This window comes from Myxine glutinosa, chromosome 1 (assembly GCF_964187855.1).
Source record: "Myxine glutinosa chromosome 1, kmMyxGlut1.1, whole genome shotgun sequence".
Lineage (NCBI taxonomy): Eukaryota > Metazoa > Chordata > Myxini > Myxiniformes > Myxinidae > Myxine > Myxine glutinosa.
This window is the reverse complement of record NC_136261.1, coordinates 430,768,190-430,796,011: the sequence shown is the minus strand read 5'-3', so window position 1 is coordinate 430,796,011 and position 27,822 is coordinate 430,768,190. Positions and strand designations below refer to the sequence as shown.

The following is a 27,822-nucleotide window of genomic DNA, read 5'->3' as shown; positions in this document are numbered from 1 at the left end:
CTCTCCCCTCCCCCTTCCTCCTGCTCGTGTATTGCAAATCTGAAATTGACCCGGATGCCTCGTTAAGTTTGATTCATCCGTGGTGACGCTCGGTCTTAACTGAGCCAAACCACACGACAGTATGTTAATTTTTTTACATTTCCACTCACCAGTTGCAAAACAGGAGGCACTTCCATTTGTCATGCGAATATCATCTGAACCTTTCTTTGCAGAAGCACATTTTGAATCATCTGTGACAGATAAATCGTTGTTGTGTTGTTTGCCTTCCACATTTACAGGATAGACATCACCTATGTACAAATTAGCGTCAGTCCCTTGCAGGGAAATGGGATTGAGAACCATCTTGAGAGTTCATAGAACATGTTGCATCATGGAATGTGTACTTCACTTTAAAAATAACCATCGGAGCAATACCTCTGGGTGCTCACCTGGTAGAATAATGCAGTATACTACACCGAGTATAGGTATTTTAAACCGTATCATGGCATTTTTAACCAATTTCATTGGATGCTGGAAGACAGGGTAGCATGTGCAATCATACTAACATAATCACAAGACTTTAAACAAAGAAAGAAAAAAAAACTATTTTGAGGAGCAACTTCCCTCCCTCCCCCCCCCCCCCCCCCAATAGACTACCGTTGACCCTGATTTTTAAAATGCCGGGAAAAAACGTTGGTACATAATGGGTGATGAATGGAATGCTGTTGTCAAGTTTCATTGGAATTGGATGTGTAGTTTCTGAGAAGAAAGCAAATACCTATTTTGGAGGGCAGCCCCTGCCCCCCCCCCGCCCACCCAATAGAACCCCAAAGGGGCAGATTTTTTAAAATATGGTGAACAAACTTTTGTACAGCACGGGTGGTGAAGGTTGTGGTCAAGTGTCATCAAAATTGTGTGTGTAGTTTCAGAGAAGAAAGCATATATCTATTTTGGGGGGGTCAAACCGGGACCCAAATGCCCCCCCCCCCACACCCTGTTGAGTCCCTTAGACTTCGATTTTCTTAGTGCTGTGAACAAACATTGGTACATCCCAAGTGATGAAGGTTGTGGTCAAGTTTCATCGAAATAGTGTGTGTAATTTCAGAGGAAAAGCCAATTCCTATTTTGGGGAGGGTGTTGGGGGGGGAGGGGGGCAAACTGGATCCACTTTGATCCCCGGTAGACCCTTTTAGACACCGAATTTTTAAAATGCCATCAACAAACTGTAGTCATAACCTAACAAATATAATTTGTGTCAAGTTTGGTCACAATCCCATCAGCGGTTGTGGAGAAGAAGTTGCAAGTGTTTTCCGAGTGATGGACGGATTGACGACGCACCACCGCATAAGCTCCCAGGAACTTCGTTTCAAGCAAGTTATAAATGAAGTTAAATATTGTCATAAATAAAAATTCCGGATGTTAAGCACTATTGAAGCATGCCAACCTGAAGGTTAGTGGAAGTAACAAGAAGGCGATTTGTGTTCAACTGTGTTCAAGTATTTAATTCAAAATAAATAAAATAAACATTGTAAAATTCATCTTTAAAAAATCCTGGAATTTACTGACGTTGCACAGTGTCTATTACATCACTCAATCCAACACGTCACATTAGTTATTTGTGCCTGTTGTTTGTGTCCTTTATAATGTCATTATAAACAGCAACTCACGATCACGGCGAGGTCACGTCTATTCGAAGCTGTTCCATGCGCTCACGCTTTCGAAGCTAAGTGATCTTTCACATTGTGTTTTTGTCGTATCTTTATCTTTCTTTCGGTGCATGTACCTATTGGGGTGACTTTAATAGGTTTCTCGGTGTTGGTTTTTCATACCTGTGCACAGAATCGTCGGTTTTTTCGTATCGTGTATTCTGAGGCCCGGTGTAGTACTAGTCGGCTAACGTGTCCTCAGACCTTGGCTTGAGGCTTTTGTTTTTTGTCTCAGCGGTTCTTTGATCGCGCTGCATCTACTTTCGGTCTCTGCTTTTCACGGTCTTTTCACCCATACTCCCTTGTTTTAAAATCTCATAAAAAAAAACAAATTTTTTTTTTCCCTTCCCTGTTCTTATCCGCTTGTGCGTTCTTATTTGTTCTTTCGTTCTTCGTTCTTTTGCTCTTTCGTTCTTCGTTATTTGTTCTTTCGTTGTTCGACAACGTTGCGCGAGATCACGTGATCAAGTTGTTAATACATGTTTCATCTGTCCCCTGAAGAACTTTATTATTATGTCATATTCTATAACACTTTTTTCTACTTCTTCTATAAAAGGATGCTTTCGAATTGCTCACCAAATCTATTCATTCAAAAAAAAAATTCCATCTCTTACAGTGCATCTTTCATTCATTCCCTAACTCTCCAGAACTCCACCCACCCTTCAGCGTCCTCAAACGTATTTTTGACTCGAATGTCTCAAGTAACTCATTTTGCAATAAATGTTCGTTTCCCATAAATCGTACACTTTTCAAAATCCAATCACACCCCTCCCCTCCAAATCTTCCCCATCACGCATCTCTGTCAAATCTTCCGCCTTGCCCCTCCCCCCCAAATCTTCCCAAACACCCATCCCTTTCAAATCTCCCCCCCCTGCCCCTTCCCTCCTAAACTCGCCCCACACCCTCCCCTCCGAGACTCTCCCTCACTCCTCCCCTCCTAGACTCCCCTCTCACCCCTCCTCCTCAAAGCGTCCTCCCCGCTTCTTCCCCCTTCCAAATTTCACCTTTATCTTATCTTCATCTTCCTCAACCTTCTGCCTCACTCTTCCCCCTCCTCAAATAACACCTCACTGCGCCTCACCCAAACACCATCAAACCTTTTGTCCACCCCATTCTTCCCTTTCTCCAAGCTATTCTGTAATCTCTGACACACCTGCAACAGCTCTCCCTACCTCTTCCTCCTCTTCCACATCCTGCCCTACCGCTCCCCCCGCCCCTGTTCAGTATCCGATGCTCCGCCTTCCTCTTCCTTAACAGTATGGACCTCAAACATCCGGGGCCTTCGCTCAAACTTAACTGATCTCTCCATAGAGGTTGCTTCTGACAAACCAGACGTGATCTGCTTAACAGAAACCTTCCTCCTTCATGATGTGTCTGATTCCTTGGTATCTCTCCCAGGTTACTCCCTCCTCCGGTATGATAGACCTGAGCCTCGTCCTGGAGGTGGGGTTGCAATCTTTATAAAAAAAACTCTTCCTCACTCGCCCTGCACTGCCCTCTCTCCACCTCACCCCCAGGAATACCTTTGGCTACGGCTTCCCCTTCGCTCCCACCTTTTGTTCATATGCGTGTTGTACCGTCCACCAAACAGTGATGACTCCATCTACATCTCACTGTCTGATAATATGGACCAACTTCTATCTACCCATCCCAACTCTCTCTTCCTCATATGTGGTGATTTCAACTGTCACCATGCCAGTTGGCTGGGGGTGGGTACCTCTCTCACCAGCCATGGCTCTTCAGCAAAGGACTTCTGTGACTCACTGGGACTGACACAATCTGTCAATTTCCCAACCCGGATCTCAGTCAACGGAGAATCTTCTCTTCTGGACTTGGTTATGACTAACTTCCCTGAAAATGTCTGCTGCTCTTCTTCTGCTCCAATCGGCTCTTCTGATCATGTGCTTGTTAAAGTGGACATCTCTCTGACCATTTTCAGAGAGCATCCTCAGCGTCGACGAGTCTGGCATTTCAGTCAGGCCAACTGGCACGGTCTTCAAGCAGCCATCAATCATCTGGACTGGTCTCCCATCTCTACTGCCTCTGACATCAACTCATCCTGTGAATTCTTCCAAAGTAAATTGCTCTCTCTCATGCACAGATTTATCTCTTCTCGTCTTCAGTTGTCATACCCTTCCTCCCATCCATGGTACACGGAATCTTGTGGTGAGACTATTGCCCAGAAACAACTTGCTTTCGTCTCCTGGAAAGCAAATCCAACGGAAGGAAATCTCATTTCCTTTCACAAAGCCCGAAACAGGTGTGTGCCCACCTTCTGGAGAGCCAGGAAACAATATCTCTCCGTCCTCAGGACAGAACTCTCTTATGTCTCCCTCTTCCAAATCCTGGTGGCGTCTGGTGAAATCTGTGTCTGGTGTTTGTTCCCCCTCCATCCCCTCCCTCACCTTAAATGACCACACGGCTGACTCCGCACGTGAAAAAGCTGAATGCCTCAACTCTGTGTTTGCCTCTAAATCTTGTGTCCCAAACCCATCCTTCTCTGTACCCACCATACCCAGTCGTACCCAGCTGCTCCTGGACTCTGTGTCCTTTCCTCCTGACAAAGTGGAAAAGTTTCTGTCAACCCTCGACTCTGATTCTGCAACTGGACCTGACGGCATCAGCCCACGGGTCCTAAAATCATGTTCTTCCGCTCTTTCACTCCCCCTCTCTGTTCTCTTCACCCTCTCTTTTGCTCAAGGTCATCTTCCATCTGCTTGAAAATCTGCCAACATCACCGCTTTGCACAAAAAAGGTGCAAAAACAGATCCCAACAAACTACAGACCAATCAGCCTTCTCCCAAATATCAGCAAAGTCATGGAATCCATCATTGCTTCAGATATGAAATCTTTGCTCTTCTCCAATGGCTTGATCTCTGATCATCAATTTGGTTTCAGACCTGGACACTCCACTCTGGACATGCTGCTTCTGCTTTCTCAACAATGGATGGAGGTCCTCAATGCCAAACAGGAAATTAGAGCAGTCTCCCTTGACATATCACGTGCCTTCGATACGGTCTGGCACCCCGCACTGCTCACCAAACTCTCCTCTTTTGGTATCCATGGAAATCTCCACGCATGGCTGGCGGACTTCCTCTCTAGTCGTAGTCAACGTGTGGCCCTGAATGGGTTTCTCTCATCTCCTCTTCCTGTTCAGGCTGGAGTTCCCCAAGGCAGTGTTCTGGGCCCTGTGCTTTTTCTGGTCTTCATCAATGATCTCTCTGACTCTCTTGAAAATCCTCTCTATCTCTTTGCTGATGACTCTACTCTCTGTCGCTCCATTCTTCATCCCTCAGATCGGCAGTCTGCAGCCTCCTCACTCTCTGCAGACCTTGACAAAATCACAGACTGGGCAAACAAGTGGAACATGTCTTTCAATCCTGACAAATCTCACACTCTTACGATGTCTCTCCGAAAAGACCGACTGGACAACCCTCCCATCCACTTTCTGAATAATACTCTCCAAGAAGTTCTGTCACTCAAGCTTTTGGGTCTCACTATCTGCCATGATCTTTCCTGGAAAAACCACATTTCAAATCTGGCCTCCAAAGCCAGTCGCCGACTGGGCATCCTCCGTCGTGCAAAGTACTTCCTTGGCACACCTGAGCTCCTCACCACATACAAGGCTTTCATCCACAGCTCAATGGAATACTGCTCTCCCCTCTGGGCTGGTGCTCCTGCCTCACACCTAGCTCGCCTTCACGCTGTTGAAACCAAAGCATTCATAATCATTGGAATCTCCCGCGATGAAGCTAACTCCAAGGGCCTCTCACTCACTCACCGCAGGCAGGTTGGTGGTCTTTCCGTCTTCTACCGACTCCTCTCTGGCCTTGCCCCCCCCCCCAGCTTTCTCTGGGCTCTGTCCCGCAAATATTCCTACAGGTCGCACAAGATCCGCCTGCAACCCTCTTTTGGTTAAACTGCCAAAATCAAGACTCTCTGCTCACCTTCACTCCTTCATTCCTCTTTTCTCTTTTCTCCCACCTCTGGAACAAACTCCCTCACTCTCTTCAATCCCACTCCACCCTCCAAGTCTTTAAAACAGCTGTTCACCACCATCTCTAATCTTCCCCCATCCAAAACCTTGATCTTTTCTACCCCCGCTAATTTCACCCCAATTCCACTTTTTGAAATACCAACTTCTGTCCTGGAAGTCCTTGGTGTCCTTGTGCTTTATACTTCTCCCTCCCCCCCCCCCTTCCCATGACTCCTCCCCCCGGGCCCTCTCCCTTCCACACATCTCCCTGCTCTCGGATGTTGTGTGTGTGTGTGCTTCCCCTTTTCTCCCCATCTCGTATTCCGCTCCCTCCTTTTGTGTATTTTGTTTGTCTGGTCGATTTGTTGTGAAGTTAATGTTACCTCTTTCACGAGCCTCGATTCAGTATGCAAAAAAAAACAAACAAAAAAAAAAACTCTGGTTTGGAATGATTTGCAATTTTGTTTGCCTCCCAAGCAGCAGATAGAGTGAAAATATTGTTGCAGACATGGGGTTTTGGGTTTGGGGTTTTGGGTGCATCACGAGGTGGGACTTCTCGGACTCTCCCCGACCTCTGGACCCGCAGGACGCCGTGCCGTGGATAGGTTTGCGGCCTAACGGGATGTTAAGCAACGACTGTCACCGATTGAGACCGCCAAACCTGGCAACACAATTTATCTCGGCAGGTGATCCTTCCATGGCATAAACAGGTAGGCAGCTTTTCCCCCGGGTGCCCAGCGCGTTCAAACAGCAGCTCTAGCTCTGGTGTTCCAGCTTTTAATCCGCATCCTCACTAAATATTCTATCCCATGTGATTCCCCCTGTGGGAAAGTTCGGCGGCACATCCATAACCTGCCATTTCATATAAATGTTCGCACTCACATTCGGCGGATTTCCACCGGGGAACACGGACGTCTTCTCCACATCCACTGCTCATGCTGTGGAACCTCCACAGACGTCACACACATACGCGCAGCTCCGTAACCTTCACCATGCCCCTTCCCGCACCGTGGTACATATGGTACACATCCCCAAATTGCCTCGCAGACCAGCGCACACAACGTACACACGCCGACCATCTCACGATCTCTCGCACAACATTTATTCACACGATCCACTCCACAGTCAATCTCACTCCATTCACACACATGGGTCACCCCATGACAGTTTACACACTACTTTACATATGAGCCTTTCCGCGGAGATCCCGCAGCTGAATTTGCCATTTGTGCCGCGCACACTCAGCCGCACACCATTCTTTGGGAATTTTTTTTCAATCATCTGCATTCGGACGTTTTGATGGCACGGACCGTTAACACACAGTTGGCGGAGCTATGCTCCAACGTAAATCGGAAGAATGGACGCGACAAAAAGCTGGAATTCGTCCGAGTTTCTTTATTGTGTCAAATCAACTCGGGTACTCTGAAAAGCCCGTTTATCGGGCAGCAATATATATACACATTATCCTGGAGCGTTTGCCCGGGAAAGGCGAGAGGGGGTGTGCCCAGGCATCCTGGATGCGGCCTGGCAAGTCGAGAGCGGGCATGCCCGGGTGTCCTGGATGAGCCCGGCATGGTGATCGCTCCGCGTCCTCGGTAGGTGCAAGGCGATTGTGTAAACCCAGCGGTAGCTGCTACACATGTCCCCCCAGAATCGACTTGCACCGGCAGGGTCAATTAAGGGGGGTCCTGATGACCCGGTCTAAGCGACCCCTGGCAGGTCGTGGGGGGCGGGGAGGAGGGGTCCGGTGTGGTGGTGGGCAGTCGAGTGGGGGGCACCGTGGACGGGGGGCGGCCTCACCGCGGCGGAAGGGCCAACCGTGGCGGTTGGTCGATGTCCAGGTGCGCCGGCTTGAGGCGGTCCACCGCAATCCGGTCCGACCGGCCGCCGATGTCGATGACGAACGACTTGTCGTCCCGTCGCAGGACCCGGAAGGACCCGTCGTACGGCGGCCGGAGTGGCCCCCGATGTGCGTCATGACGCACAAAAACGTACTCCACTGTGCAAAGCGCTGGGGGGACGTAGGACTGGGGGTCACCGTGGTGGGACGTTGGCATGGGGGCAAACCGTCGGGCGGTCTCCTGGAGGTCCGAGCGCTGGTGAGCTGCGGACCAGGGACTGGTAGCGTCGGGCACGAATTCGCCCGGGATGCACAGCGCCTGGCCGTAGACAAGCTCGGCGGTGGACGCCCGGAGGTCCTCCTTGGGGGCCGTGCGGAGGCCCAAAAGGACCCATGGCAGCCGGTCCGCCCAACCGCCGTCCTGAAGGCCGGCCATGAGCGCGGCCTTCATGGAGCGGTGGAATCGCACGCACAACCCATTTGGCTTGGGGGTGGTAGGCCGTAGTACGGTGGAGCTTGACCCCCAGGTTGCGGGCGACCGTGCCCCACAGCTCGGAGGTGAACTGCGGTCCACGGTCCAACGAGATGTCCGCCGGTGTGCCGAAGCGGGCGACCCAGGTGGCGATGAAAGCCTGCGCCACGTCGGCGGTGGTGGTGGAGACGAGGGGAATGGCCTCCGGCCATCTGGTGGTCCTGTCCACCATGGTGAGCAGGTGTGTGAAACCCCAGTGATGGGGGGAGGGGGCCCACGAGGTCCACGTTGACGTGGTCGAAACGTCGTTTGGGCACGGTGAAAGGTGCCAGCGGGGCCTGGGTGTGTCGGTGGACCTTGGCCTGTTGGCAGGCTGTGCAGGTGCTGGTCCAATAGCAGATGTCCCGTCGAAGGCCGTGCCAGACGAATTGCGCCGACACCAGCTTCTGGGAAACTTTCCGGCCCGGGTGGGAAAGGCCGTTGAGGGAGGTGAAGATGCGGCGTTGCCAGGTAACGGGCACGATGGGGCGAGGCTGGCCTTGGGAGACGTCGCAGAGCAGGACAGTGTCCGCAAAGGGGATGTCGGCCAGGCGGAGGCCCGTGTCCGCCGCCCGGAGGGCTTGCACCGTGGTGTCGGTGGTTTGGTCCGCCGCCATAAGCGCGAAGTCCACGCCGAGGTGGACCGCGTTCGCGCTGGCCCGAGAAAGCCAGTCGGCCACGGCGTTGTCTTTGCCGGCGACGTGCCGGATGTCCGTGGTAAACTCCGACACGGCGGAGAGGTGGCGCTGTTAGCGGGCCAACCACGGCTCCGTGACCTTGGCCATTGCATAAACCAACGGCTTGTGGTCGACAAATGCCGTGAAGGGTCGGCCCTCCAGGAGGTGGCGGAAATGGTGAACGGCCAGGTGTAGACCGAGGAGCTCACGGTCAAACGTGCTATATTTGAGCTCGTTCGGCCGGAGTTGCTGGCTGGATAAAGCGAGTGGCTGCCAAACCCCATTCACCCATTGCTCATGTGCGGCGCCCACCGCATAGTCGGAGGCATCTGTGGTGAGGGCGATGGGAGCGTTGAGCACCGGGTGAGCGAGCAGTGTTGCGTCGGCGAGGGCCCGCTTTGAGCTTTTAAAGGCCGCGTCCATTGCTGCGGACCAGACGACGTCATGCTTGGCCGGCGTGCCCCGGAGGGCTTCTTAGAGGGGCCGCATGAGTTGAGCAGCGCGGGGCACGAAGCGGTGATAGAAATTCACCATTCCCAGGAATTCCTGCAGGGCCTTTATGGAGCGGGGACGCGGAAACGTGGTGATGGCCTCGACCTTGGTTGGCAGCGGCATGGCCCCGTTCTTGGTGATATGGTGGCCCCAAAAATCAACGGCCATCGTGCCGAAGTGGCATTTGGCTGGGTTGACGATGAGGCCGTGCTCGCTGAGGCGCCCGAACAGTGTTCGGAGGTGGAGGAGGTGCTCGGCCTGGGAAGTGCTGGCGACGAGGATGTCGTACAGGTAAACGAAGAGGAACGGCAGGTCGCGCAGCACGCCGTCCATCAAGCGCAGGAATGCCTGAGCCGCGTTCTTGAGGCCAAATGGCATTCACAGGAATTCGAATAAGCCGAACGGCGTGATGATGGCCGTTTTTGGGACGTCGGCCGCCCTGACAGGTACCTGGTGATATCCCCGTATTAAATCGATTTTTGAAAAAATGACCCGTCCTGCCAAACGGGTGGAGAAGTCTTGGATGTGCAAGATCGGATACCTGTCGGGGGTGGTGGCGTCGTTAAGGCGGTGGTAGTCGCCACATGGGCGCCAGCCGCCCCCTGGTTTTGGGACGATGTGTAGTGGCGAAGCCCACGCGCTATCGGAGCGCCGCACGATGCCGAGGTGTTCCAAAGCGTCGAACTCGGCTTTGGCCACGGCGAGCTTGGCTGGGTCGAGGCGGCGGGCTCTGGCGTAGACGGGCGGGCCCGTGGTTGGTATGTGGTGCTCGATCCCATGTCGTACTGCGACGGCCAAAAACGTCGGCTGCGTGAGAGCCGGGAACTCTGAGCAGGCGAGCAGGCGAGCAAACTCGTTCGCCGCCGGAAGGGCGCATGCCAGCTCGGTCGGAGCGGAGCTGCGTTTTGTGCATACCAGGGAGCTGAAGGTCTCGGCGTTGATGAGGCGACGCCGTTGGACGTCCACCAGCAGTCTGTGTGCGCAGAGGAAGGTGGCGCCTAGCAGAGCCATGGGCACACTTGCGGTTACAAAAGTCCAATTAAAGCGTTGGCCGCCGAAGCAGAGGGTGACATTGCGCGGACTGAAGGTGCGGATGGCCGATCCGTTGGCCGCAACCAAGGAGGGGCCGCAAACCGCGGACTGCCTGTCCTCATCGGAGGCGGGTATGACGCTCAGTTGGGCGCCGGTGTCGCACAGGAAGCGCCGTCCGGACGCTTTGTCCGTGATGAAAAATAAGTTTCCCGTGTGGCCGGCACTCATGGCTGCTAATGAACGCCGGCCCGGCCGTTTCCCAGCTTGCCGAAGGTGCACGGGGGTCGGCATGTCCTGGCCTTCTGTCCGAACCTGGCATGATAATAACACCATGCCTGGTCAGGTGGAGGCTCCGGTCGTCGTGCTGGAGGTGGTCGGCATGGCGTAGCGGCCGCCAATTGCGTCGGCAGTTCGGTGACCGTGCCGGGTGCTCGGGCGCCATGGGCATTGCTTCGGACAGCGGTGGGCCCCAGGTCACTGCTCCAATGCGTTGGCCTGCCGCGGAGATCTTGTCGGCTTCCCTGGCGAGGGCGCGGCGATCCGTGATCGTCGTGCTTGCCAGGGCGAGGCGTACTGGGCTAGGCAGCTGACGGAGGAACAGCTCCCAGAACAGGAATTCCGGAAAGTGCTCGCCGAGCAGTGAAAGCATGTCGTCCATGCGCTCGGACGGGCGCGTGTCGCCGAGCTCGGGCAGGTCGAGCAGGCGCCGTGTGCGTTCCGCTGATGAGGGGTCGAAAGCGTCGAGGAGGAGCTTTTTAATCGCGTCGTATTTGTCAGCGACTGGCGGGCGCTGGAGGAGGCTGAGGGCGCGGGCCGCGGTGGTTGAGCCGAGCGCTGCTACCACATGGTGGAAGCGGGTGTCTTCGGCCGTGATGCCTCGCAGGGCGAACAGGGAGTCCGCCTGGGTGAACCAAACCGCCGCCTGAGCCTCCCAGAAGGTAGGCAGTTTGAGGACAACTGCCGTGTCCATGTGGGGTCACCAATGTAGGAGCTATGCTCCAACGTTAATCGGAAGAATGGATGCGACAAAAAGCTGGAATTCATCCGAGTTTCTTTATTGTGTCAAATCAACTTGGGTACTCTGAAAAGCCCGTTTATCGGGCAGCAATATATATACACATTATCCTGGAGCGTTTTCCCGGGAAAGGTGAGAGGGGGCGTGCCCAGGCGACCTGGACGCGGCCTGGCAAGTCGAGAGCGGGCATGGCCGGGCGTGCCCGGGCGTCCCGGACGAGGCCTGGCAAGTCGAGAGCGGGCAGGCCCGGACGTCCTGGACGAGCCCGGCATGGTGATCGCTCCGCGTCCTCGGTAGGTGCAAGGCAATTGTGTAAACCCAGCGGTAGCCGCTACACAGTGACAATATTCCTCGAAATCTGACCTCTTTGGACCGGTACGGATTACAAACCTGTTCTTTTTAATCTCCTGCACACAGGATGAGAACATCCCAGCATTTAAAATATTTCCTGTTCGGTAACCTCACCCCTCCCCTCAGTCAAGGTAACGGTCAACCTCGACTGAGTCGGTACATGACCCGTACTCTCGCTCGTTCATGCACTCCACTCTGCACGCTCGTGGCACACACTCCGTTACACTCAGGCTCGGCACTCAAAAAATTCCGGGTTCTTTATTCTACCTCAGCTCGGCATGCACCCTTTCACATCATGCATTAACTCCAGCTTACAAAGCCACACCTCGTCGTGGTCCGTTTTGATCGCTCACATCCTCACCACCTGCACCTGCCATGCGTTATCCCGATCCTTACACATTGTTTCTACACATTCCACGATCTACTCCTCAACATTCTTTGTCCTCTCACTTGTCTCTAATCATTCTTCTTTGCTTTTATCCTTTTCATTTTTCTATCTTTATTATTTTCCGCTTTTCCCCTTTTAGTTCTTCTTCTAAGATTACTTTAATGTCTTCCATTCTCTTTCATTTTCCATTCTTTTGTCTTGATCGTTCATCCCATTTCTTCTATCTTCTGTGTTAGGTCATCATGTCCCATTTTACATTCTTTCTTACTTGCCCTTATGAGCTGCCCTGAGATTCTGTATTTCTTCTGATTTGCTCGTCGTTCTTTTTTCCCCCTCCACAAGTCCTTTTTTTCCCTGTTTAAGTCCATTCACCTCTTCTTTTACCCCATTTGTCTCGTCCATCATTCTAGCTTCACCTGCCCCCATCTCATTCCGGACGCCATCCACATGCTTCCACGCCTCTCCCCACACAGCCTCGAGCGTTGCGGCTATCTCATTGCCCATAGCCTTCATATCAGCCATTACCTCTGCCTGTCACATGCATGTCATGCCTTATGTCAGCCACCTTGTCCCTCCTCCATTTTCATCGTCATCTGTGCCATTAGTTGACGAATCCACAACATCACCTGGTCGCTGCCAGAGTGCGATGGCAATGGCGACCCACTATAACGTGCCATTAGGGGCTAGGGGCTGGTTGTGGGGAGGAGGGGGGGGGGGGGGAGGGTAAGTGGAGGGTTGGGCACTCGATCGCTTTCGGCACCTCTACTGCTGCCCCTCATGGTCCTTCTCCCACAATGTTACATTCATATACAGCTTCCTGGGCCATTAGCTCCTCCATATCCTCCTCAAGTTAGCCCACCAGGTCCTGCTCACCTTGGCTTGACATACCTGTATAATTATTTGAAACAGAATTTCACCTGACACTCCTTATAATTTTTGGGGTGCCGCTGATAGCATCCCAGATTCGATTCTCACTCCTGACTTCAATTGTTCTGGACGCAGGGTTCTTGCTCTTTTACAAACGTGTTTCCTTTTGGTGCCAAACGGTTTGGCAGTGCCAAATGCGGTACGCACTCTCAATGCACATCCATAAATATTGTTACGGATCTCGGTTTCGGCACTTCCCTTACCAAGGGGGGGTTTAATCCTCTCGTCTATCACACTGGCCGTCCGAGTCCTGGAGCTATGATGTCACTTCCGGTCAGCGCAGAATAGGGTAGTAGGCCAATTAGTCCTATGACCTAAGTACCAGTGCCTTCCGGTAAGCAAGGAAATGAGCCCCACCCAAGCCGCGGCTGTAATGGACACGCCGAGCGAAGTGAGCCACGACTCACGCCGTTAACAAAAGATGAAACCCGACTATAGCGGTTGGCCAAATCGCGCCACAGGTACTCAATTGGGAAAGGACTAAAGCGATTGGGGGGAAGAAGAAACCAAAGTAAAGGAATACCAGATATTTATTAATTATGCATACAAAATGAAGAAGAAACGAAAGGTAAGACTGTACAGGAAGAGGAAGAAGCAGATACACAGGGCAAGCCTTAAAACAGTCTTATATTATAACCCCGGACAAACAAACAGACTTACACGACAGGGAATGGCAGGAAGGAATGGCTGGAAGGAAAAGAAGGTCCGGGCAGATGGTAGGGCATCGAGGTCCGGCTCCAGGAGTGGAATCGCGTCGTGGCGGGAAACCCTGGCAGGCAGCGAGCAGTATCGTGGACCGTGAGCGGACGTTGCATATATATAAGGAGAGCCCAGTCCCCGTTCTCGTGGTGGCGTGTGTATAGAAAGTACGTGGGGATTCGACCAGATACCTTTCCGCACGCTCGCGACAAACGTGGCGGCTGGAATTGCTCCGCAATCCGCCCCACGAGTGTAAAGTGGGTCGCGGCCTCGTGGACTCGAAGGCCCGAGAGGGAAAAGGGTTTAACCCCCCTCTGTACGTCGACGGGCTCGAAGCCCGGAACAAATTGGTGTCCGGGAGTGGGATATTTGGACCTAGAGTGCGCTTGACGTGCTCAAAATTACGAGTGGACGAAATTTAGTTTTTAAAATCAAACTAAATTCGTACAATGGCTGGCCAAGGCGACCAAATGCCGGTGGGAATAATAAATTGGGAAAAACTAATGGCCCAGGACCAGCAGGAAGAGTTGGTATTGGAGGAAATTGATGAGGGTGTGGCAGTAGGGGAAGAAAATGGCAGCGCCTCGCACGTGGCGGCAGAAGCCAAGCCCACAGTGCCAATGGATATGGGCCTTTTTATGGTGCAACTCAGGGCATATATGGGTGAAGAAATGAATAGATTGAAGGAAAAATTGGATACCCAGGAGGGACAAATCAAGAAGAGACATGAAGGAAATGAAGGATGGGTTGGAAAACAAAATGGATACCCAGAGGGACGAAGCCAGGTGCGATAGGCAAAGGATGAGGGCAGCGTCAAAGAGGGATATGAAAAAGGCAGAGGAGGAGATAGGGCGTACGATGAGCGAGGAGGTCGTGTTGGTACGTGCAGGGGGAAGCGATACGAGGAGCACGTGGGGGGTGAGTTAAAGCGGAGCACAGCCAAATTGACTGGGGCTATGGGAGTAGTGATGTGGGGTGTGGAGGAGCTGACAATCGTCAAATTGGGAAAGAAAATTTTGGGGGCGCCGGCGAAGGTCGAGTTGGAAAAGGAAATTCTAGGGGCGCCGACGATCGTCGTGTTAGAAGAAGAAACAATTGGGGTTGAAGAGACGGGTGAGACAGAGAAGGAGTCACGGAAAGAAGAGATGGAATCCACGCAAAGTTCGTGTTTGTACCGTGATGCCGTGCTTGGTAACCCCATGAAAAGTTTGCAGGTGCTGGTGGAGAAGCAGGGGAAGGAGAGCCCCGAGGTGAGTGGCGCTAATGGCGGGAATGTGTTTGGCGTGAACGGGTGCTCGGCGAGCTTGGGAGAGAGGCGAGACCCGGGCGTTCGCGAAGGGCCCATTGTGCGGTGTGAGAGGGAGAGCGTACCGGAGTGCGTGGAGCAAGAGGATGGTACGGATTGTGAGAGAGAGTGCATACCGGAGTGCGAGGAGTGGGAGTGCGTACCGGAGTGCGAGGAGTGGGAGTGCGCACCAGAGTGTGAGCGAGAATGCGCACCGGAGTGTGTAATGGAAGAGTGTGCACCGGAGTGTGCGATGGCCGAGTGTGTAGAAGAAAAGTGTGCACTGGAGTGTGCGATGGCCGAGTGTGTGAAAGAGGAGTGCACACCGGAGTGTGTGTGGGAAGAGTGTGCACCGGAGTGTGTGTGGGAAGAGTGTGCACCGGAGTGTGTGATAGCGGAGTGTGTGAGGGGCGCATGTGTGCCTGGGTGTGCGAGTGCGGAGTGGGTCACGAGTGGTGAGGACGCGGCTCAAGCATCGACACCGACCGGGGTAGCGCTTAGTGGGACGGGTGCCATACGCGAGGCCCCAGTGAGTTGCGTGCCGCAGGGACCGGAGGGGATCGGTGCTGCATCGTCTCACAAGGACCGGCGTGCACGGTTCGTGTCTCCGGCCCCTGTACCGTATGGTTGGCGCTGTATGGTGGCAAGGGTGGTTGGCCAGGATCGAGGGGTGGTTTACAGTTTTGGAGCCACGCACCTTATTGGGTGAGGTGCTCGGATGGTGGCCGGTTGGGTCATCGTGCATGGGACCGCGAGGCCCCGCGCAGGGATGGAGCCCGGCACTTTGGCCCATCAATCCCTCCCCCCTCGGCTCGTCAATGCCGGACGGACACGATATACAGGCGACCAACCACCGGCATGGAACGCTCGGCCCTGCGAGGCCGAGCCGTGACAACGTACCTCCACATGGAGGGGTTCGTAGTTTAGAGGACAGAGTATTGCACCCCATTGTGGGGGGCGGTACTGACCATTCCTCACATGGGGGGAGGAGGGGGCATGAGCATTAGTTTAGGGGGATGGCAGTATTAGGCACATGGAGGGGCCAGCAATGGTTGCCTCCATGGGGCACCGAAGCTAGCCGAGGGAGGGCTAGGATAATGATAGGGATTTAGAGCGACTTTAGGGACAATAATTAAGTAGTGACACCTGAACTGTAGAGGGGACGTAGAGAGTTTAGGTGGTTGTTAAAGAAAAGGGTGTGCATAGTGTAAAGGGCTGATGAGGGAAGCACGAGTTTTAGGGGAAATTAATTAGGTAGATGATGCTGTGTGTTTGAGGATTGTGAGTGAGAATAAACGGAGTTGTGTAGTAGTGTGGATGGAATTGTGTTGAGGTGTAAGAATAAGAGGTGTGTGCAAGATAAAAGGTGTGGAATGCTTGGTGTGGAATGCATGGTGCGAAGGATTGAATGGGGGGGGGGGGGGGGTGGTAGTGTAAAGCCAGGTAGAGGGCAGACGTAAATTGCATGGATATTGACACCTGTGGTGCGGGTAGCAGAAAGTAGTGTTTTATAGGGTGCAGTAGACTGTGGAATGGCTGGGCGTGTGGCTTATTTAGTGCATATGGTTACTGGGGCACTCCGTCACTGGTAGCTTGTCGGCCAGGTAAGGCCGCAGGTAGGCTCTGGGAGCCGGTTAGGATAGTGTGTGAGTGGGGCCCGAGGATCCAAGGGAAGGACCCGGGTTACCCGATGCCGAGGTGGGCATATAGGGGGTAAGTGCCAGGGAGGGCCTTCACCGGTTAGAGTAGTCGTGAGGAGCAGGCAAGCTCGGGAGGCGACTTCAGTGGCGGAGGTGCGCAGGTAGGAAGACCTGCTGGTAGAGCCACACGACGCAGCCCCAAAATTGTGCGAGGGCACAGCGAGAAAGTTTGTGGGGTGAGACCCAAATTCCGAGGGCACCACAGTGTGGGCAGTGGAAATTCGGGTTCTTAGAACCATATCGTTTAAAGAGGCCGATTGACAGGGTACGACCCTGGGTAGTTTAAATGAGTAATGTTATTAGTGTAGTGAGGATGAGATATCCCTTCGCACTATCCACAGCCAGTCACCGAGGAGGATGAGCTTCAGACCAGAGCTCTGTAAGCTGTTTGGAAGTAAGATGCATCATGACGTAAGTGAGACATTGCTTTGTTCCATCCCTTCCTTCCTGGGAGGGATTTGGAGACGAATTTGGTATAGAGGGGGATAAGGGAGACAAGACGTAGAGATGAATTGTAAATACAAGGGGGGCTCGGGTAGTGTAGCCAACGGTGGGGGGTACGGACGGTTAGGGCCGAGCTTGCTCCGCTCGCTCTTCTGCGTCCCTCACACCGCACCAGGTATGGTGGTGCCAGGTCACCTTGTTTTGCATGTACTACCGCGTGCCTTTCCCTTTGCTTGTTGTGCCTGGTCTTCCGTCCCCGCCCCAGGACCATTTTGGAGGCCGAACTGTGCAGCATCCACTCTGCCATGTTACACCTGTGCGGCCGACCTGTGCAGCACTTTGCTGCCAAACCCACCTTGCTGCACCTTTGCTGCACTTATGGACCGCATGCCTTGTGGCTCGCACCTCTGCTGTACAGCATCTTGCTGCAAATCATTTTGCACCATCGGACCACTGTTTGAGTGGCACTGTCGCCACGCAGTTGGACCACGTGAGAGTGGCCCTGCTTGGCAATGTAAAATAAAAGGACATTGTGTGCTATTGTGTGCCAAGTGCGAAGACATGAATATTTATATGGCCCTGATGCTTCCTATGGCCTGTATACCGGTCAGGGCCAGCCGGTTTTGTTAGCCGCACACGGAAGATGTAAGATGCAAGATGCAAGCAGCAAGTGCCATATCAAGTGCTTGATTTTCTTTCCTCCAATTCTTTCCTTAAATCCAGGGCTTGGGTCGTAGTATTGTAAATATATGCTTGTAAGCATAAGAATGTTGCCCACTGGCTATGTGTTTAATTTGAAAATTCGGAAAATACCCGGATAGTTGTGGGTGCGAGTCTGTTAGAGTAGCTGCTCAACGCATTAGGGGGGACATATCTAGTGTTAAAAATGTCGCACACATGGGTCAGAATAAATGCAAGGGGGATTACACAGATGTGTCACATGTTAAAGTAATAGTAAATTTGCATGCCAGGCTCTACCGGTCGTTCCACTGTTGGGGTCGACTCGGGACGAGTCTGGGGAGAGAGGTGGGTAGTGTTGCAGTTTTGCGAATAAAGAATGTCCCCCCCCCCCCCCTCGTAGGTAGTTGCACCACAACATGTAGCCTCGCTTTCGTTCAGTTATTTCCTATTAAATGTAAGCATAGTCTCCTTTCCTGTGTTAGTATACGTTGAGCAGGCCAGTAAGTGTAGGCCTCAATTGGGCTAGAATGCCATGTGCTTTGCCCAGAACAAGCCTAGAAGGCCCAAGGGAGGAGCTGCAGGGGAGTGGCCGGTAAGCGGAAGGCAGCCAATGAACGCTCAAGGGGAGTGGCCAACAACGGCAGCCGGGGGAGGGGCTTGGAACATTCGGGTAAGACTCTGGGGAGGGGCTATAAGACCCTGCCCCAGGCCCCCAAACTCTCTCTGCCCCCAGCTTTCTCTGTGATCGGTCTCTCTTGCTCACTGCCCCCGAACGATCTCCTCCATGCTAAGTTCCCTCGGTCATAGAGAGGTGTTTCGAAAGAGAAAGCACGAACTCTCCCTGCCCTGCGCTCTGCTGCCTGTTAACAGCGATTGCGAGGACGATCTCTCCCGGGGCCACAGATGCCAACGATCTCCTTGCCTGAACTCCCTGCACGTGCCGCGAACATCCCAGGGACATGCCGAACGAGCTGATCGGGGCGAACAGCACCAACGACCGTGCTTGGAGCGAGTCGTCCTTCTTCATCCTTTTCCCCGCGTGAGTGAGTGGGCGCTTGTCCGGGGATTAACGACGATACGTTTCTGCTCTGTGTCTCTTTGCCCTGATCATTTGTATAAATTGTATAATAAACCTGTGTTCTTTCGCATCCATTTGGCCGTTCACGTCATTTCCCACCATTGGATTCGCACTGTACGAATAAAACCGCTCAATCGGGTTCAATAAGAATTAACGGCACACGAGTCACGTGACACGCAAACCGCTCGGGCGTATCAGACCAGCGTGACCCGTGTGAGGTCCAGCACCCGTCTTCATGGCAGCGTGTGTATAGAAGGTACATGGGGATTCGACCCGATATCCTTCCGCACGCTCGCTACGGGGGTGGCAGCTGGAATTGCTCTGCAATCCACCCCACGAGTGTAAAGTGGGTCGTGGACTCGAAGGCCCGAGGGGGAAAAGGGTTTAACCCACCTCTGCATGTCGACGAGCTCGAGGTCCGCAACAAATTGGTTTCCGCAACAAAGAACTGAGCTGTTTATTCGAGATATAATTACAAACAGATTCTGCATATCATCGATTAGCATTCTCCAACACTCGTCAGCAGTGGTTGCTTGAAAGGTGTAACAAACGATGTTCCTCACTCGAGCCAACACATTGTTACCATTTGAAAACACAGAGTCGAGCCTCGTGTAAGAGCTAACACATAAGACACAAAACATGAACAGAAACACATAAAACATACAATAGAGGGAGAGGGAGACAAGAGGGGGAGAGACAGGGAAGCACAACAACAGAAGAGAAGGAAAACGGGAGATCTGTGGAAGGGAGAGGGGGGTGGCAAACGGTATAAAACAAATGGACACTATTTGGACTTTCAGTTAAGAAAACTGAATTTGAAAAAGTGGATTTTGGGTTGTTTAACGGGGTAGAAAAGATCATCGTTTTGGATGGGGGAGGCTAAGATATGTTGGATAAGAGAAGATAAGAGATGTTGGATAAGAGAAGATAAGAGATGGTGGATAAGAGTGGGTGGATAAGAGAAGATAAGAGATGGTGCATGAGAAGATAAGAGATGTTGGATGAGAGAAGACAAGAGATGCTGGATAAGCGAAGATCAGAGATGCTCGATAAGAGAAGATCAGCGATGGTGGATAAGAGAAGATAAGAGATGGTAAATAAGAGAAGATCAGAGATGGTGGATAAGAGAAGATCAGAGATGGTGGACAAGAGAAAATCAGAGATGGTGGTCAAGAGAAAATCAGAGATGGTAGATAAGAGAAGATCAGAGATGGTGGATAAGAGAAGTACAGAGATGGTGGAAAAGAGAAGATAAGAGATGTTGGATAAGAGAAGATAAGAGATGGTGGATAAGAGAAGATAAGAGATGGTGAATAAGAGAAGATAAGAGATGGTGTTTAAGAGAAGATAAGAGATGGTGGATAAGAGAAGATAATATATTTTACCCAATACTGCACAAAGATGGTCGATCTCCAAACTGCAGTTCCTGAAATTTAGTTAATCACAACTCAAAACTTGATTTAGGTTTAAATAAACATTGCAAAATTTAATAATAATTTTTTCATTAGAAGACCAAATTGTTTTTGGAAAATAGCAATTTCCACATTTTGTTTGTTTTATTAACGAGTGGGTTGGAGTTTGTTTTTAAATGAAAGTTTTTTTTTTTTAACGTTCACATTGTTCAACAAAATATTTCCTTCACCAAAATATCACCAACGACCTTCTCCTCTCCTCTGACGCTGGCAACCTCAACATTCTCATCCTCCTCGACCTCAGTGCCACCTTTGACACCATCGATCACACCATCCTCCTCACCCAACTTGAAACCACCTTTAACATTACTGGCACTGCCCTCTCTTGGATTAAATCATACCTCTGACAGACGCCAGTTCATCTCCATCAATAACTGCAAATCCCCCACTGCTCCCCTCCCCCAAGGTTCAGTTCTGGGACCCCTACTCTTCATCCTTTACCTGTCCCCCCTCGGTCACTTAATCCGCCGTCATGGTCTCCAATTCCACTGCTTCGCCGATGACATCCAGCTTTTCATCTACACCAAGCCCATCTCCACTGCCACCCACTCTATCCTGACAAACTGCATCGCTGAAATAAAATCCTGGCTTCAAATCAACTTCCTCAAACTTTGTGATAAATCTGAAATAATCATCATTGGCACAAAAACGCTCATAAAATCCACCCATAACTTTGCCCTCAACATCGATGGTATCCCAGTGTCCACCTCCCCTCACATCCGGAATCTTGGCATCAACTTTGACCAAACCCTCTCTTTCGACAAATACACTAGACAGATCACAAAGACAGCCTTCTTTCACCTGAAAAATATCGCCCGTCTCCATCCATCCCTCTCCTCCACGGCTGCAGAAACTCTCATCCACGCCTTCATCACCTCCCGTCTGGACTACTGCAACAGCCTCCTCTATGGTTCACCCTCAACAATCACCAATAAACTCCAATACATTCAGAACTCTGCTGCCCGTCTACTCACCCATTCCCGGACCCGTGACCACATCACCCCCGTCCTTTACAAGCTTCACTGGCTCCCCATCTCCCAGAGAATCCAGCACAAAATCCTCCTCTTGACCTACAAAGCCCTCCATAACCTGGCCCCGTCCTACCTGGCTGACCTACTCTCCAGACACAATCCCACCCGCAACCTCCGCTCTGCTGGTACCAACCTCCTGACCCCCCCCCCCCCCCTATCCGGACCAAACTCAGATCCTGGGGGGACAGGGCCTTCTCCGTCGCTGCTCCCACCCTCTGGAACTCACTTCCTCACACCATCAGAGACTCCTCCTCACTCACCACATTCAAAACATCACTCAAGACCCACCTGTTCAACACTGCATTCAACATTTAACCCACAGCATTTAACCCCTGACTATCGCTTCTCCTTCTCCCTCTTTTGTGCTTTGAATATTTCCCTATTGATTCTTGTCTTTTGAAATTGTTTTTATGTTGTTATGCATTATGTTTTGCACTCTGTCAAAGCGTCTTTGGGCTTCCTGAAAAGCGCTATATAAAATAAATGAATTATTATTATTATTATTATTTCTAAGATATAAAGAATTATACGATGAATTTCATTGTTTAAACAAGGATAAGAGATGGTGGGGCACATCATATTAGATGAGGGGGATCCCTGGGTCACTCCTGAGATATTGATTGGATTTCTCCGTGCAGTGGACCTGTTCAAGAGAACTATCCAGGGATATACAACATCAACAACAACAACAACAATAATGTTGAGCCCATCCATGGTGAAAGAGAGGTACAAAAACTACAAGAGCAAAGCATGGCACGCCATCACAAATCCCTACGCTTCACACCAAAAGCAAAGTTGAAAGATGGCAACATGTTCCACCAGGAAAGACCTAAAATCAAATTGAAGGTTTCCTTTCCATTTTGACCGGTGATGTTAAATCCTGGGACATGAAGCAGAAGTCAACGAAAAAGGTTGATATTTCATGTGTCGACTTTCATCCGACTTTCATCCGACTCAGTACAAGCTCGAATAACCTTCTGATCCTCAATGCATCAATGCTGATTGCATGTACAAGGTTACATTAAAAAAATGTTTAAAATGTGCCTCAAATTACATTTTTTACTGCACCCTGAAACCTCGATTTTTTTATAATGCCGTGAAAAAACTTGAGTTCGAACACACAAAACATAATCTTAGCCAAGTTTGGTCACAATCCCATCAGCAGTTGTGGAGAAGAAGTTGCAAGTGAAGGAGAAGAAGAGGTTGACAACGCACCATCCCATAAGCTCCCCGGAAATATGTTCCAGGTGAGCTCAAATTTACCTTGTACCCTCCATCAAAAATACATTCATATTAGACAATACAAAGCTGCACCAAAAGAGATTATACAAGTTAAAAGAAAAAAAAAAACAATGGTGGAACATCAAGATATTTGATGACAAGCGATGTCATATTCAAAAGTCACATACCAGACATGGGTCTTGATCCATCATCCTGAGAGTGGAGGCTGCTGACATCACTGAACCCGATTCCAGAGAAACCAGAAACGTTGTCCCGTTGCACATTTTGGGATCTGAAAATCTTTTCACAGAAACTGGAAAGTTCCAGAATAACATTCTCCAAGTTGACGAAAATACTTCCCAAAAGAGAAGAACCCGCAATCAGGACATCTTGTGGCTTCGAAAAAGAATTCACAAATTTACAGAAGTCAGCATACATTGCAAATTGTAATTTATCTTTGGAGAGAGATAGGAGTTCGGTCCGCAATGCATCCGACTCAGTACAAGCTCGAATAACCTTCTGATCCTCAATTCCAAGCTTATCAATCACTGCTCGTGCTGTTTCTGCTCTCAGGCCTTGGGACTTGAGCCATTCCAAGAAGCTCTCCATTTCACCGATGACCTGCCAAGGATACAATGCTTATGTTAATCACAGAAAAGTTACACATGTTATTTTCTTTACTCTGTTTGGAATTTTTCGTGAGTTATTATCTTATCCAATTTGATCATGTATCCAGCGAAACAGTAAACATATCCAGCTTGTTCACCACATTTAGACTGACAGTCTACCTAAGAAACAGCCACACTCACCTTTGAGCTGTGAAGCATGGTCACAACTAAATGATTGACCAGAACGTTATCCTGATGTGCCAATAATAAGGGCGTAAGCTGCATTGGCCGCTCTATTTCCATGTATTTGTGACCAAAAATCTCTGTCTTCAAAGACCTGAGTAGCACATGGATGCTATCTTAGTTTGAAGGTGATGTGTTAGTATAATTTATGCATATGACATCATCATCATGATCGTCGCGTTCAGGGTCAGAGTTGGTTCTCTTTTTTAATACACACGTACATATAAACCTGTTTTTATTTTCCTCTCACTGCAATTGTCTCACTCATGCACCAAGGAGTCTCCACTTTGCTGGAAGTTGAACTTTTCAGGTTCAACACGCATAATCCTGTCATCTCAGAAACGTACAGTTATATGTAGCTGTCTGCAGCAATGGATTAAATAAAATATAAGGAGAATTATAATAACTTTACTTGGTTTCTTCGTCAAGACCTCACGAGATTGGGGAGATCTCGTGAGATCTTGACGACGACAGCACAGATTTTCGAAGCTGTACACGTTCTCCACGTTTTTGAAGTTGTCATTGTTCACAATTGTATTTTGTCGAAACTGTATTTATCTTTCGGTGTGTGAACCTATAGTGTGTCCCAAGGAAGTTTCTCGGTGTTAATCTTTCATAAATTAATCGTTTCTGTTTGCCGCGTGTGCGCCCTTGCCTTAGGCTTCCCCAGTCCCCCGTCGAAGTTTGTTTCGTCCTTCGCTGTTTTTGCTAGGTTCTTAGATTTTTCCCTTCCCCCCCAAACTTCCTCAAACATCCACTCTTTATCTAACGTTTTAAACCCCCCCCCCCCCCCCCGCCCAAAAACAAAAAAAACCAACAGCAACATTTATTTCCCATTCTCCGCGTGTGAAGTTGTCCCATCATGTGCTTCTGTCCACGTGCGCTGTCTCGCCCCACCCCCATTATCTCCTTGCCTTCCACCTTTTCCCCTGTTCACGTGACTCGTGGTTGTCCCTCTAGGCTCACTCTCCCCATTGGAATTTTTGTGAATACAAGACTGTTCTTCACGGTTTTATTTAAATATTGTCACGCAACCGTGGAAATTCATATCTGGCGATCACGGATGCTGATCACGAAGGCTTTAACTCTGAGGTGGAAGCTCAATAGCAGATTCCAAAATCTAAAACCCCTAAGCGCGTGGAATGGAGGGAAGCAGCGCAAGTCCCCGCAGCCTTAACTATCAAATCAATCACCCGGTAAACTGCGTTCAGGTATTATATACAAAAAAATATATAAGGGTTTATTGAATAACAGGCAGGGACAATAAAATGTGACGATAAACCTAAGGTAACTAAAAATTGGGATCCCACACACACCAGATATCAAACACGAGACGAGAGAGATGAATTAAAGAAAGAAACACGTCTTGTAAAATGTACACGCGGAGCTCGGCTTAGCTTGTCTTGTCATCTTCCTTGGCTGCTGTCCAACATGCGGCTCCGTTCGGCCCCGATCGCACGCCACGAGGTCCTTCGCTCCAAGTCCCTCAAGGCCTCGCTCCAAGCACCATTCGTCCCATGCAGGCCAGCGGCTCCACAAGAGGTCGACCGGACCCAAAGTCTTGCCGCGTCTCAAACCCAACTGCTCAAAACGGACTCGGGCTCTGCACTGCACTGCCAGGAATCCAACTGCTCGGGATCAACTGCGCTGAACTGCGAACTGCCAGGAATCCAACTGCTTTGGATCAACTGCCAACTCTGCCCATGCGCACCTCAAACGAACTGCCTGGCGTTCTCTCAACTCAACTCGTGCTGAACTCGACTGTCAGGATCGCACCTCAAAACGAACTCCTGATTAGATCTGCACTCCTCACTCTGGTCTCGAAATGGCATCCGGCCCTCGTTAATATCTCTCGCCGGTGACGTCACCATTGCCGCACTGCTCTGCCAATCAGAGCCTCCACCGACTCGCCCCTGTGCACACCCACTGCGTCACTCCAACTCTCGTCCCCTACTCCGTGGTCCTTGTGTTATAGCATGTGCTAACCGAGGTGGGTAGGCCTCTCAAAGGTGTAAATGGTGGCGGCCAATTGTGGGGGTGTTGTCGCCTGATTTCTTCCTAAGTCATGTCAGCGGGGAAGGCGTCATTTAGTGTTGTACTAAAGGTCCTAACTAATGTTTAAGTGGTGTGCAGTGCCAAAATGAACAAAGGTTTGACTACCAGGTGAGACATACAAGGGCTGCACTCATTATTCCCGACACTACTTAACACACGAATCTCCTGGTAGATTCACAATCATACATCTTAGCTGACAAAACGCCGACACATGACTTATTACAGGTATATTCCCTACCGCGACAGTCGAGGCATGTTACCGACTCAGATCGACTCTGCTCTACATATTGCTCTACCAAATTCATAACAGAGCCCCCCTCCCCACACCCCCCGGGAACCATAGCTCCTGCAATGTTCACTGCAGGTGCAACCATTCCAGCCTTAACACTTACTGTCACACACTTAATTAACCTATGAAATAAATCAGGAAGGGCTGTGGGAAGTGAGTCGGACTACCTACCTACACTTCCTTAACAACTAAACCCCTTAACAGCCATGAAATCAAATATGTACATTGATTTCGATCCGTTGTGCCTGTGGAGGGAGGAAACAAACCACGCTCAAAACTCCTCCCTTAACCACAAAACTTAACCTTAACCAGAAAATTCCAAAAACTCGAAACATTTTTACATACCCCGGTCTACAGAGCGTGTCCCCCAGTGGATGCCACAAGACACAACCTTACCTGCGGGGCCATCCCCAATGCACCCCCTAAATTTCCACGGGCCCTGTCCAGGTGTTACAAGTGAGTGACACGGCTCGGTGGATTTCACCCTCATTCGTACAACACAACCCCTTATCCACTCATACTCATTCCGCAACTCATCATTACATTTCAAAAATCAACAAAGCACTTATTCAATTCACCCCCCTGCAGGACCATGGCATCAATGTCATATCATGTGTGTGCATTCCTCAACTAGGCAGCGAGGAGGCACCACACAACAAGATGGTGGGGGCGCTTCAGGCTGCGGTGCCCGCAGTCCCAAAACAAATCAAGCGACTTACAAGTTCATTACCCCCCCCCCCCCCTTTACCTCTTGGCCCATGGCAGCCTAACAGCCCCTTTCCGTCGTTACGGGTCTCCACACACACCAGGCTCCTCCGCGGCCCCCTGCTCCAGCGCAGCAACATGTGTCACCGGGGGACTTCCTCACCCCACGGCGCCCAACCAGACCCTCCACCGACAAGCTCCAATTTACAGTTACCACCGGCTGCCAGGGGTAATTGCTGCAGAGGGGGGCCACAGTCATCACTCCTCAGAGCTTGATCCGTACCTGCGGACACACACACCTTCCCCACCCACAAGACCCCAAAACACACTTCCTCCCCCGCTGCCATTCAATTCTCAGCATAACTCAGCACAATTCATAGAAATGGTTCAAAAGATGTTACTGTAGTGGCTACTGCTAGGTTTACACAATCGCCTTGCATATACCGAGGACGCGGAGCGATCACCATGCCGGGCTCGTCCAGGACGCCCGGGCATGCCCGCCCTCGACTTGCCAGGCCTCGTCCGGGACGCCTGGGCATGCCCTCTCTCACCTTTCCCGGGCAAATGCTCCGGGATAATGTGTATATATATTGCTGCCCGATAAACAGGCTTTTCCGAGTACCCGAGTTGATTTGACATAATAAAGAAACTCTGACGAATTCCAGCTTTTTGTCGCGTCCATTCTTACGATTTACGTTGGAGCATAGCTCCTACATTGGTGACCCGACATGGACACGGCAGTGCCCTCAAACTGCGTACCTTCTGGGAGGCTCACGCAGCGGTTTGGTTCACCCAGGCGGACTCCCTGTTCGCCCTGCGAGGCATCACGGCCGACGACACCCGCTTCCACCATGTGGTAGCAGTACTCGGCTCAGCCACCGCGGCCCGTGCCCTGAGCCTCCTCAAGAGCCTGCCAGCCGCTGACAAATACGACGCGATTAAAAAGCTCCTCCTCGACACTTTCGCCCTCTCATCAGCGGAACGCGCACGGCGCCTGCTCGACCTGCCCGAGCTCGGTGACACGCGCCCGTCCGAGCGAATGGAATACATGCTTTCGCTGCTCGGTGAGCACTCTCCGGCATTCCTGTTCCGGGAGCTGTTCCTCCGTCAGCTGCCTAGCCCGGTACGCCTCACCCTGGCAAGCACGACGATCACGGATCCCCGCGCCCTCGCCAGGGAAGCCGACAAGATCTCCGCGGCAGGCCAACTCATTGGAGCAGCGACCTGGGGCCCACCGCCGTCCGACGCAACACCCATGGCACCCGAGCACCCGGCAAGGTCGACGACCAAACTGCCGACGCAATTGGCAGCCGCTACACCGCGCCGACCACCTCCAGCACGACGACCGGAGCCTCAACCTGACCAGGCGTGGTGTTATTATCATGCCAGGTTCGGACAGAAGGCCCGGACATGCCGA

The 27,822-nt window shown here is 51.2% G+C and overlaps 1 protein-coding gene across 5 annotated transcripts in view; it reads right to left on the bottom strand.

Annotated features, from left to right (window-relative positions):
* Window positions 1-27,822, bottom strand: part of LOC137416485 (uncharacterized) — a 330,130-nt gene that overhangs the window by 17,835 nt on the left and 284,473 nt on the right. For all 5 annotated transcript variants that reach the window (XM_078770667.1, XM_078770671.1, XM_078770670.1 and 2 more), the window contains 2 exons: window positions 22,694-23,126; window positions 150-290 (listed from right to left, as the gene is read on the bottom strand). In XM_078770667.1, coding sequence (XP_078626793.1) covers window positions 150-290; window positions 22,694-23,126 — 574 coding nt within the window. The remainder of the gene's footprint in view (window positions 1-149; window positions 291-22,693; window positions 23,127-27,822) is intronic.